The sequence below is a fragment of the Eucalyptus grandis genome, chromosome 11 (genome assembly GCF_016545825.1).
Source record: "Eucalyptus grandis isolate ANBG69807.140 chromosome 11, ASM1654582v1, whole genome shotgun sequence".
NCBI classification, from domain to species: Eukaryota; Viridiplantae; Streptophyta; class Magnoliopsida; order Myrtales; family Myrtaceae; genus Eucalyptus; species Eucalyptus grandis.
The window spans coordinates 46,191,740-46,203,176 of record NC_052622.1 but is presented as its reverse complement, the minus strand read 5'-3'; the positions used below and the strand labels follow the sequence as shown (position 1 = coordinate 46,203,176).

Below are 11,437 nucleotides of genomic sequence, written 5' to 3'. Positions count from 1 at the left end.
TAGTTGCTTCTCCAAGGAGCCAATCGAAAGGGACGGGTTAGGAATGACCTTTGTGTTTCTCGTGACATGGCCTTTTTAGAGACTCGCTCATTTCACAAAGACAAATCCAACGTAACAACGTAACACAACCTACGATTGGTTGTCAAATCTTGTATTATTATCAATGATGAGAACATGTCGAGAAATCCCTCTCCGGTAGCTATAGCTTTACCTAAAGGCAATATGTGTTTAAGTTTGATGTCCCCAGCATTGTCATTGTATAGAGACCACAACAACACCAAAAGGTTAAAAGAGCATAGAAAACACCTTTTATCGGCCTTTTGTCAAGCATCGTCATACTTAGGTCACTCGATCTTATAGACCTTAGTTAGGCTTATTGTGCCCTCGAAAATGATGAACAGTAGGACCTTTCGTTTTTCCTTATATTTCTTTTAACTTTAAATCTACTTCATAAAATATTACACCAAAAGTCACTAATTAAATGTTATTTACTTTGCACAAGTCCACGCCTCCAGCCAACGATATTTGGAAAAATAAGTTTGCATTTCCCCAAAAGTCAACCAAATGCAATTAGTCCATTTGATTATCAAATAATCTCTTTAGATCTAATGACCCTAGAAATAAATAATGGAGATACAAATATAGCTCGACCTCTAATTTTCTTGTTGACTTTTTTCGATTGGGCTCCCTCTTCAACAAGGTATTTTGTCCAATAGCCTCTGCAAGGGCACATGTCACACCATGTGTCATTGTCATCCGTCAATGCGTTATCTCGCATGACTAATTCATAAAATAGCCATTTCTAATCGTGTTGTCTTTTTCAATGGGAGGATATTTTCATTTTCATGCGATGATCATTCGACACCGTGTAACATAATAAGAACGAGTGGTCCCTCAGGACCTAGAGCACATTTTTTTAGCAGATGGTCACGCCAACGTCTGCCGTGTGGCTGACATGCAAGTAAAAATTACTTTTTCCATTTCCCAAAGGAGGTGGGTTTGACAAAGGGGCTACTACGCACGTCGGGTTTTATAAAATAGTAGATCTAATTCACCAGACAAGGGCATTTGGTCTAGTGGTATGATTCTCGCTTAGGGTGCGAGAGGTCCCGAGTTCAATTCTCGGAATGCCCCCGTCCCCTTTCTTCAATTTTCTTTTTTTTTGTCTATTTTTAAAAAATTTTAATTAGCATTTTCCAAAACGGGCTTAGGGTTCGTGACGTTTTAGACCTATGAAAGCCCACAGGCTCAGAAAGACACCCTGTTGAAGCTATGAACTTGACTGGGCTCCATCTTTATTCACTCTTTCTTCTTTTTCGACGACGACCAACATCATAAATGAATGTATACCGTGAGTATTCCTCTTTAACACACTCTTCGATAGAAATCATATCTTATGAATAAAAGAAAAAACAAGAACAAGGAGAACCTTTCATGGGTTTGAAACTAGCAAGCGAGTAGTCACATATGAGAATGTAAGATGGCAAAATATGTAATGATTATATAAGGAATCGAAATTTCTTGGTTTTTATTATTTTTTTTGCAATTGAAGATGTGGCCAAATATGTAATGATTATATAAGGAATCGACATTTCTTGGTTTTATTAATTTTTTGCAATTGAAGATGTACTTCATTCAGAAGTCATTTTCCAATTTCCTTGCACGATGGAGCTAGTCTACATTTAGTTTTATATCCAGGGAGATGATGTGATTATCTTTTTGTTTTTCTTTCCTTTTTATTTGGCTAGGCCGACCTTGCGGTGGTTGGGCGAGGTCAAGCCTCGCCAAGGGCCGGCAAGGCTTTTCTATTTATTTTTTTTGCACCAAAACAATATCTAGAGAAATGGTTGGAAATGTTCAGATCTTCTTGCTACCCATGGTTAATTGATTTACAGAAAAGACAAAAGGAAAATGGCACGTTGTTCTTTGTACTCATAATAAATGTGCCAATGGTTGATATAACAAGTATTAAATTAAACAGGAAGAAACTCCTTTGATGATGTCTAAGGACATATGTGTAAACTTGCAACACTACTTTCATCCCTAACTATTCCAATTTATAGATAAAAGAAATATTGTGGGTGATAGGAAGAGAGAATGAGGGAAGGAGAAAGGGCCAAAAAATACAAGAAAAAAGCGAAAAAGGAGGGGGCATTCCGAGAATCGAACTCGGGACCTCTCGCACCCAAAGCGAGAATCATACCACTAGACCAAATGCCCGGTTATGCGATGATTCACTTTTCATTACAATCATAATGTTTACGATGTGAGCAATTCAAATTTTTTCCGTTTTCTAAAATTAGCTGTCGGCGATACTCGGAAAAATCCTTGAGATAACCTTGATCCTTGACCCCTTACGTACCCTTTCATGTATGAGTTTTGTGTTGGATTCTCCAAGTATGTTTGTGGGTTAACACTTGAAACTTGAATCTTTAACATCTCACGTTCTCTTTGAGTTAAAAAATATTTTTCTATCCAATGCATATGCCGTATGACATGCTAATAATAGGTTACAATCCCAATTTTATTTTATTTTTTGTTGAAACATGATCCTGATCGGGCAACCTCATTTTGCATGTCTAGAACATTAAACGCAAGATAACGCCATTAATTGGAAGCGTTACATTGTGTTAACATATCACAGAGTATAACTCTTATTAATTTTATCTTGGTTTACTTGGGAGTTTGACTGACCGGAGGATGTCCGTCCCATCCTTTAATGCGATGGTGATAGATTCTTTTAGACTTTTACTGGTCACCAAGTCCTTTCCATATTCTCTTGTCCGACAGAAACTTAGGAGGGAATGAAGTCTTGTAAATGACTTCGAGAACTACTTAGATTTCAAGCCCTTTTGGAAACGGTCGTACTATTGACCCGTGCATTGCGCGTCGCCGGTCTTGTTCCATTTGCCAAATTCCTCATCGCGCACTAAGCGGGAAGAAAATTTTGGGCATGATGGGAACAATTTGATTGAAATCGTTTCGGTGAGAAAATATATATTCCACAAGTACAAGTATAGAGTCAACCTTTAATTAGAAGTTTTCATGTGAAATCAATGGGAATTGAAAGAATTAGAAATCTCTCAATTTATGGAATGACATTATTCTTTCTGACTAGGTGCACATCGGTCACGATCTAAGGTCACAACCTTCTCCATAGGTTGTTTACCAATTCAAGCTCGCCTCCAATCATCTCTCGATGCAAAGGTTGCAACCCAAGGCCCTAATCTTTGTTAAAGGTTATTACCTCATATTCGACATCGCCTCTCATCGTCGACGAGGAACAAGCGGCGGAGAGGCGAGGTGCGGCGTGGTGGAGAGCCGAGGAGCTCGGGAAGGGCGAGCGGAGGTGGAAGCGGAGGGGGAGAGCGTGCGCTGTGAATTGATGGTATTTCATAAATTTTTCAAAAAAAGATAAGTTAGTCAATTTGAGGTAAAATAGCCAATTTTCCCCTAACCGTGTAGGACCCATTTCCGAACTAGAATAATGTATCATGTAATACCCAATTTTCCCCTAACCGTGTAGGACCCATTTCTGAACTAGAATAATGTATAATGTACCATTTGGCCAATGATTTATTTGTTTTCCACACTATATGGCATGTCCACTATGATCAACTAAAAAAAGGTATTTATTCTTTAAATATATAGCGTCGGAAATTTTCACCTTGACTAATATATTGTGAGGGGCGCCATTCGCATGTATTCAATAAGGCTTCATTGCCTTACTGACCAAAAAAATAAAAATAAATAAGGCTTCATTGCCTTATAATGATAAAAAGTAGGGGTGTGCAACCGGACCGGGTATACCCGATTCCCGGACTGGCCCACTTAGAAATAGAGTCAGGAACCGATTCCCATTGAAACCAGTCCGGGAACTGGTTCCCAAAATTCGGAACCGGTTTAAACTAGTTCGGGAACATATTCCGAGTAATTACTCACCCGGAAACCGTTCCTAAACCGGTTTTGGAATCAATTCCCCTGGACCAGCTTTGTAAGTAGAAATCCAAAACCCTTTTTTTTCCCCGATTTCTATTCTTAGTCTCGCAATTACACGACGTTTTTCTTCTTGGCTCTTTCAAACACGCATGGCACTCCTCCTTTGTCATTCATCTTCCTCACTTGCTTCCCTCCCTCACCGGCTCCCTCTCACACTGTCCGATGGACGGACGGTGTTGTCGCTACCAAATTCTTGTGTATCACATGGATTGGCTCGCCTAATTTCTTTTTTATAAGAGGAGTTATGCTTGCATAAATGAGTAGCTTCACGTAGTAGTTGTGGGAATAAGACTAATATCGACCCATGTTTGTTATTAATTCTTTGCCTTATGAATTTATTTATTATAATTAACCTTGTGGATCCTTAATTTTTCGTTTAGTCAAAAAGTTCATATATTTATTTATTACAAGTGCTTAATGTTTTAATACAAATTAGGAAGATTATGTTATTTTATAAAATTTGAAGTCATATAGGATATCGGAAGATTACAAAATAGGTTCCGGTGGAAACAGGATTAACCCTGAAACCAGATGGAAAAACGGGGTGAGTCGAGCACAGGGTCTAATACAAACAAGGTCGGGTATAGGGTCCAGAAAAGAAAAACCGGTTATAACAAGATCGTGTACAGGATCTAGGTCTAGACCCTACCCACCCTGGACTCGATCACCCCTAATAAGGTCCTTCAAGAAAATGGTGCGCATTTAATCTTTTTTATAACATTTATGTTAATATTGGAAGACCATATTACCGTAATTGACGGGTAATATGGAAGACCGGCCCCTCTTTATTCAACGGAAAACCGTCGTTGCCCTTACGGGGAATTTCAGAAATTTTTTATATGATAAGGAAAGGGGTCGCTAGCTTGAACACTGAGACATGTAATTATTATGATCGTGATATAAATTTGGCGAAATCACGAGTCAAAATTAGAGCGCTATGCCGCCACAAAAGTCAAGATAAAAAAATATATATGTATACTGTAAATGCACTTTTTCATTATCTGGGGAATTGGAAGTCTATAATTTCAAATATATATCTAAATCATAGACAAAATTCTTGACTTCAACAACTTGAGATAGCAAATTGAGGAGAAAAAAATAAATTGAATACCTGAAAATGATCTCGTGATTAGGATACGAAGTAAGACATTTGCTAGATGTGCATCTACATTCTTTGAATTTCCCAATCTTTCCAACTTATAATAATATAAACCAAAATAATCTTTATCAAGCAAAAGGCATCCAAACTTCAGAGCATCTTAAACCTCAAATTTTTGCCCAAAATTACCGATAAAGAACATATCTACCATACTTATGTGAAAGAATAGGAACGCACTAAAAATAACTAAAACGGTACCTTATTAAACAAAAGATAATACTATAGTTGTAAAGTAGTCGGCATAACTTTTGTCATATCTGGTAAATCTCTCATAAAATCCAATTTTATTTTATTTTTCATCTCACAACAATTCTGATTCACCAACCAAAACAATTCAAATCACACTTCTTTCTTCATCGAAATTAAAAAGAATAAAAAAAATATCTTCTTTTTACAAATGCGTTTTTCTTTACTCGAACACATGACAAAACTCCGTCGTTTTCGCGTGAACACAAGCCTCAAAATCAAGGGGATTAATTTTAATTCCACAGATATTTGGGTTGCATAGTGACCCCACCCAACAGTTTTTCCTACTCAATTCAACTTAGCTTTCTCCTCCAAATTTCAAATTAGGGGATCGAATAGAGTCAACGGACTCCTAAGATTCAAATCAGGATGTTTCCTACTTCATACCAAAAAGCTAACCTCAATTAAGATAAACCAACCACTACTTGCCTCACGAGAGTAATTAGAGAGTCAGCCAAATTGGCGCTGAAACATGCGGATGGGTCAGAAGCTCTCTCCAAACAACGTTTGAAAAAACAAAGTGGACGGTTGGATTTTGCACCGTGGAATCGCCAGCTCAACGACAATTTTTATATCGACACCGGTCGAGTATTCAGAAGAGTCAGACGCCGTGTGTAAACCTCTTCAATTTCCGCTCCCTTCTCTGTTCAACGGCTGCCCAATCTTGACTCCCTCTCTCCGTCTCTCGGATGTTTTCTTTTGTCGGCATGCAAGATCTAGGAAAGTGCTGCCTGCCTTTTATGTCCTGCTTGTAGAAAAACGAGGCTTTCTCTTCGTTCTTTTTCTTTCCTCCAATATGATCTCGGGGCTTGCTTTCTTCGTCTTTTTTCAAAATATAATTTTGACGCGCCCAAGTATGGCAAGCAGTGTGTTCAGACCATCGTGATTCGATAGAAATTCATTAATACCAATTTAGCTATAAACATTTTAATTGAACTCATCAGTGATAAATCTTTTAATATTAGTACAAATTCAATCATTCTAACTAATTTTTGCTAGCCAAGTGCCGACCATCCGGCTAATGCTCACGTGACAATTTTTAATATTATTATTATTTTTTCCTATTTTCTCTTCTTCCTCCTTGGATTCCTTGTAATAGCCTCCAACGAGGCTTGCTAGCCACTAGGCAAGGGTGCCAAGCCCTCGCCAACCACTAGGCAAGGGATTCGTGACCCTCGCGAGCCGCCAAAGGCTTGCTAACCATTGCCGGAGAAGAAGGCCAGGAGGAAGAAGAGGAAAAATAAAAGAAAAAAAAAAATAAAAAATAATTAAAAAAATTCGAATAAAATAAAATAAAAATTATTTAAAAATTACTTATGATTAAATTAGTCTAATCAAAATGTTTAAAACTGAATTGATATCAATGTGATAGGTGAATTTATGGAAACGGAGGACAAGTCATCACAGTTCGGATGTGATCAATGACGTACACAATATAATTAAGTATTGTTCTTTCACATAGCCATTTCCTTTCACTGCTTTATGTGCAGCAGTTTATTAAAGAATAGAAGACCAAGTCAGCCACCCATAACAATCCTAACCCCGTAGCCCCAAATTGACCCTTTTCTTGATCCCTGCTGCCCCCAAGTAAACAAATCCAAAAGAATGATTAAAGAAAAAAAAGGGAAAATCAAAAAAAAAAAAAAGAAATTTCCTTCCAATTTCTCCTCATTGGTGGGGTCATTAGATACACGCAGTAATCATTACATCGAGAGCTTCTAGACGAGACTCCGTTGTTTAATCAAACCAGTAGTTGTCAATACTTTTTATTCCACAATTCAATTGCGTTGGGTCTCAATCATTTCTAGAAGGACGAGGAGGGGAAGAAGGAGCACATGGTTGGTTCCTCGCCATCTCTCCCCATCCTCTTTTCTTCTTGGATATAAAGATTTCTGACAGCTTCCTAACAGAGATACCGCCCACCGCGAGATCTGAAGTGTCAAACAAGACAGGCCACATCATTTGGTGATGCCCCTCGATACAAGTAGCCAATTCCAATTTGCAGCCGCCCTCGCCTTGAATCCTTCCTCGCTTCCTCGTTTCCTCTTCGAGTATATGATGCCATGAGAAATTTCCCTACCCTTTTGCGGAAAGAGTCGGAACTCGCCTGACGACGACAGAGACCTTGCCCGGGCGATCGGTTGGAGGGAGAGATGGAGGACTGGATGCTGAGGAATGCAGCCGAGTTGTCGTCCTTCTTCCTGCTGGAAGCCACCGGGGACTCCGAGGTCGACGGGCGGGATCCCGGGGATGGGGAGGTGCCGATGGAAGAGGACGACGCGGGGTCCTGCAGCTACGACTCGTCCGACTGGGCCAATGCAGACGACGTCGGGGAATGCGATGTCGCGGCGTGTCTCAGAGATGGCCATCGTCGCGAAGAGGACGAGGACGAGTTCGATGAGGACGAGCAGAACAGTCCCGTGCAGCTTCCGGGAGGGGAGTACAAGTCCTGCGTCTCGGCGGAGTCGACCAACGAGTTGATGAACGAGAGGGAGAGGAGCAAGCTGTTTTGGGAGGCTTGCCTGGCTTCTTGATCTTGATCCGGGTTCGCCTTCGAGCGTTCAATATCCGCTTGAAGGTTCTAAATTCTTTTTGCCTTTTGTTCAGCCAATAATTTGCACATAGGAATGAAACGATGCCTAACTTACTGTCCAGCTATGCCTCCATGTTACATGAATGGAGAAGGCTTGATTCTTGCAAAGCTATTTTCAGTTCGAGTTCCGAGCTCGAGCAAGACTCCCGATTGCGCGTAGTTCCTGTGAAATGCTGCAGATTCTCTAGTACCGAGTATCTGTCGCTCGAACAATCTTGGCTCGAATTCGAACGGGATCGTGAGCGTGCGCACGTGTGTGAGGGAGTATTTGGCAGCAACAGCTGCTGAACGTTGACTTGCATGGATATTAACGTTACTCAAACTCGACGTTGCTCGGGTTAAATTCGAATAGCCATTAAGGAAAAGCTCGGGTAGCTCACGGGCAATCGTGCTTATTTGTACGCATGTCGACCTGCCAATCATCTTCCATCAGCAGAGCTTTAACAAACATCCAACTGTTCGGTAGCGGGATGAATGTGCTAGGCCTTCCTTCTCCCTCTGCTAATTCAAATTGCTGGTCGGTTAGTTGTCTCAATTTCTTCTGCCAGTAGGTCAAATACTCCACGCTATCATTATACATCCACAAGGGCAACCTACGACAAAACGTTACCGACACCAGAAGAATTTTATGAGCATCAGAAGAGGGCCAACTGCCAAATTTCTACAATTTTTTCCCATTATGACTCTTCACGACAGGTTGTTTCTTCCTATATCAGAAAGACAACCTCGGTGGTCCAGAGTTGGTACCAAATGCAACCACCGTCACAAGTAGACAGTCCCAAAGATCCAAAAGAAAACACCTCCCGTGTCCCCAATTTATTGCAGGCCTCCTTCACTTCATGACCGATGAATGCGAAAGGAACTTACTCATTTTGAGGCTCTCCTTCGTCCTTGTCCCAGGAATATGGAAATGAAAATGAATAAAGGCAATCGCAGTCGCAATCGCACAAGAATTCCAACTAATGTAAATTGGACAACAGAAAAACTCCACTAGCAAAGGCACAATCAGTGGTAATCCACCGAAGGATCACCAATTCTCCTTCTGCATCGCATACTGAAGAAAGGACAGATCAAGACCCACCACGTATCAATTTCACGTACAGATTGAATCGGGCGAGATTTCCATCACAAGGTTAGCATCCTTGGTTAAGAAAACTACGAAACAAGCATGAACTTTCAGCAGCTCAGCCCTGAGCTGAACCCCGATCCTAAAAATCCACCCTAGCAAAAAAGCACTCCCAATCACTCTTCGAAGTCGACGCGCCTAGAAGTATAATGTACATAAGATTAAGAAGCCATGACTCTAAGACAACACATGAAATCTGCGGAGTATGATCCCGAAGAATGGGAAATAAGAGTTTGGTCAGACAACCGAGGGCATACAAGAGAACAAATCTACCATCTCCATGCTGTTCGTCCTTTCGCATTCCTTCTGCGAACTCTTTATGTCAATGACTTGTGCTTCTCCTATCCTCCAACTTGTCCCAGAATCTTCTCCATCGCTAGTCGTCAAAGTGGAACATGAAGAGCTAGGCTCTTCATGTTCTCTGAGAATCTTCATGATGCACAGCGTGCATCAGAGCTGTCAATGGATCAGACATCTACGGAGAAAAGAAGAATGCATTGCTTGAGTTCTTGCTCTTTGGAAGTTGAACTTCCTTTTAGTAATTCAATTTGATATCATTATCATATTCAACTGTTAGAAAAATTACAGAAATCCTGCAAATTTGAGCTAGGTTTTCAGTATCCTAATGATGAAGGCGATAGTTTTTGTGAACTTATGATTACAGTTGTGGCTGGAGTTATCTCTTCTAACCACTTTTCTCTTTCGTCATCTGAGTATCCTATCTTATCCTCCCCTCGCCTTGCAGTCCAAAATCAACATAGCCATCATGTTGATTTTCACAGAAGCATAAGGATGGTACTTGTCAAACCAGACCAATATCAGAACTTCTGAAAGATTTGATTAAGTACCTGAGTCATGTTTGCCGCTAAAACCAACGTGATGTTTCATGCATTCTTTTTGTTGAACTCCTCTTCCTCGACCACATCAGCCATAAGACTGAGCCCAATCGAGCAATGCCGACTCGGTTGGCTTTAGCTGCTTCACTAGCTCGATGGATTCTTCTCCAATGTTGCAATGGAGAACTTGTTCCGGGGAAAGCCCATCGAGCACGCCAGAGGGGAGCTCTCGGAGCCAGGCTATGATAAGACCTGCCAAACAGTGAACATCGATATCTCATCGGGCACAATGCCCTTGTTCAACTGGTCCCTCACATGCTCCTCTTTGCTGTTCTCCGGGTTTATGCGGAAAATTCCTTCGGCCTGCAGATTAGAGTTAGGGTGAAAACCAAGGACTTAAAACAAGAATTAGGAAATGCGTTGCCTGCAAGATAATATCAGTGGAGACTGGAGAGTGATTCTACCTTCAAACCGCCTTGCGAGTAAAGCCGCTCCTGCATGAGCAAAAGAATGGAGGGGACGCTATTTCCCTGTGAATTATACGAGCACTGCATCGACCCAGCCGATAGTCCAAACACACTGTCACTGCAAAAGAGAAGACCCAGAAATTAAGTCTTTTTTTTTTTTTTTCCTTTTTTGGCCAAGACATGCAAATCAAGTTCAAACGCAAACTAACTGCAGATTCGAGCCCGCGGGAAAAACAGATTCGCGGTAAACTAAGAGGATATGGCGTAAAGGTTAGTACCACAAATGTCCATTTGAGAAAAGCTACCAAATAAGAAAGAACCAACCGACATAGGGCATAAAGTCCTTACCTTTTCGTTTTAACCAATTTGTTTTTTTTTTCTTTTTTTTTCTTTTTTTGGTAAGGACGTTTTAACCAATTTGTTGGTACCTTCTAAAGTGGAGACCTTTCAGCTAGTAAAGAAAGACTCTGACCTTCGTCGACGCATAAGCAAGCGACACAATTTCATTAAAAAAAAGGCACATAGGACGAATAGCCAGAATTTACCAATGGAGATATTTAAATTATTGTTTATTTATCAATATGACACTAAAGTGATCGCTCCAAAACTTTGGTGTTGAAATTCAACGCAATAAAAAGTTATAACATTTTTTATGATCTTTTTCCTTAAAATGTGCTTCTTCTATTTTATTTACTCAGTAGATATTTCTGTTAACTATAAGCATCATGGAGCATTAAAATGAAAAGAAAAAAAACAATTAAGCGGGATAAATGCAATGAAAATGACGTTAAACCAGTCATGTAACCAAGGCGAGCCACATGATTACTTTAATGTGTCAATACTCACGCACCTTAATCCTTTGTTGGGTTGAACCTTGGCAATACTCAACTTAATTTTAAATTTTCAAAATCTAAATATTACCTTTTAACTGCTCGTTAAGATCAGAAATAAACATTTATTATTAGTCATAATTAGATTTTACCTTTTATTGAAAAATATTTTAACTAAATT

General features: G+C 40.0%; 1 protein-coding gene, 2 non-coding genes and 1 pseudogene across 3 annotated transcripts; 2 read left to right on the top strand and 2 right to left on the bottom strand.

Annotated features, from left to right (window-relative positions):
• Nucleotides 1–1,062: 1,062 nt before the first annotated feature.
• TRNAP-AGG lies at nucleotides 1,063–1,134 on the top strand. The gene has a single exon. It is a non-coding gene; the product is annotated as a tRNA-Pro (tRNA).
• Nucleotides 1,135–2,148: 1,014 nt separating this feature from the next.
• Nucleotides 2,149–2,220, bottom strand: TRNAP-UGG. Its single transcript has one exon. It is a non-coding gene; the product is annotated as a tRNA-Pro (tRNA).
• Nucleotides 2,221–7,174: 4,954 nt separating this feature from the next.
• LOC104426718 lies at nucleotides 7,175–8,115 on the top strand. The gene is made up of 2 exons (XM_039304133.1): nucleotides 7,175–7,242; nucleotides 7,315–8,115. The coding sequence occupies exon 2, from the start codon at nucleotides 7,558–7,560 to the stop codon at nucleotides 7,936–7,938; it is 381 nt and encodes a 126-aa protein (XP_039160067.1). The 5' UTR covers nucleotides 7,175–7,242; nucleotides 7,315–7,557; the 3' UTR covers nucleotides 7,939–8,115.
• An 817-nt stretch (nucleotides 8,116–8,932) lies between these two features.
• Nucleotides 8,933–10,695, bottom strand: LOC104427962 (annotated as a pseudogene).
• Nucleotides 10,696–11,437: the final 742 nt, after the last annotated feature.

What these genes read in the sequence shown, in the direction of transcription:
- LOC104426718 (XM_039304133.1), top strand. Translation starts at nt 7,558, where the DNA reads ATGGAGGACTGGATGCTGAGGAATGCAGCCGAGTTGTCGTCCTTCTTC.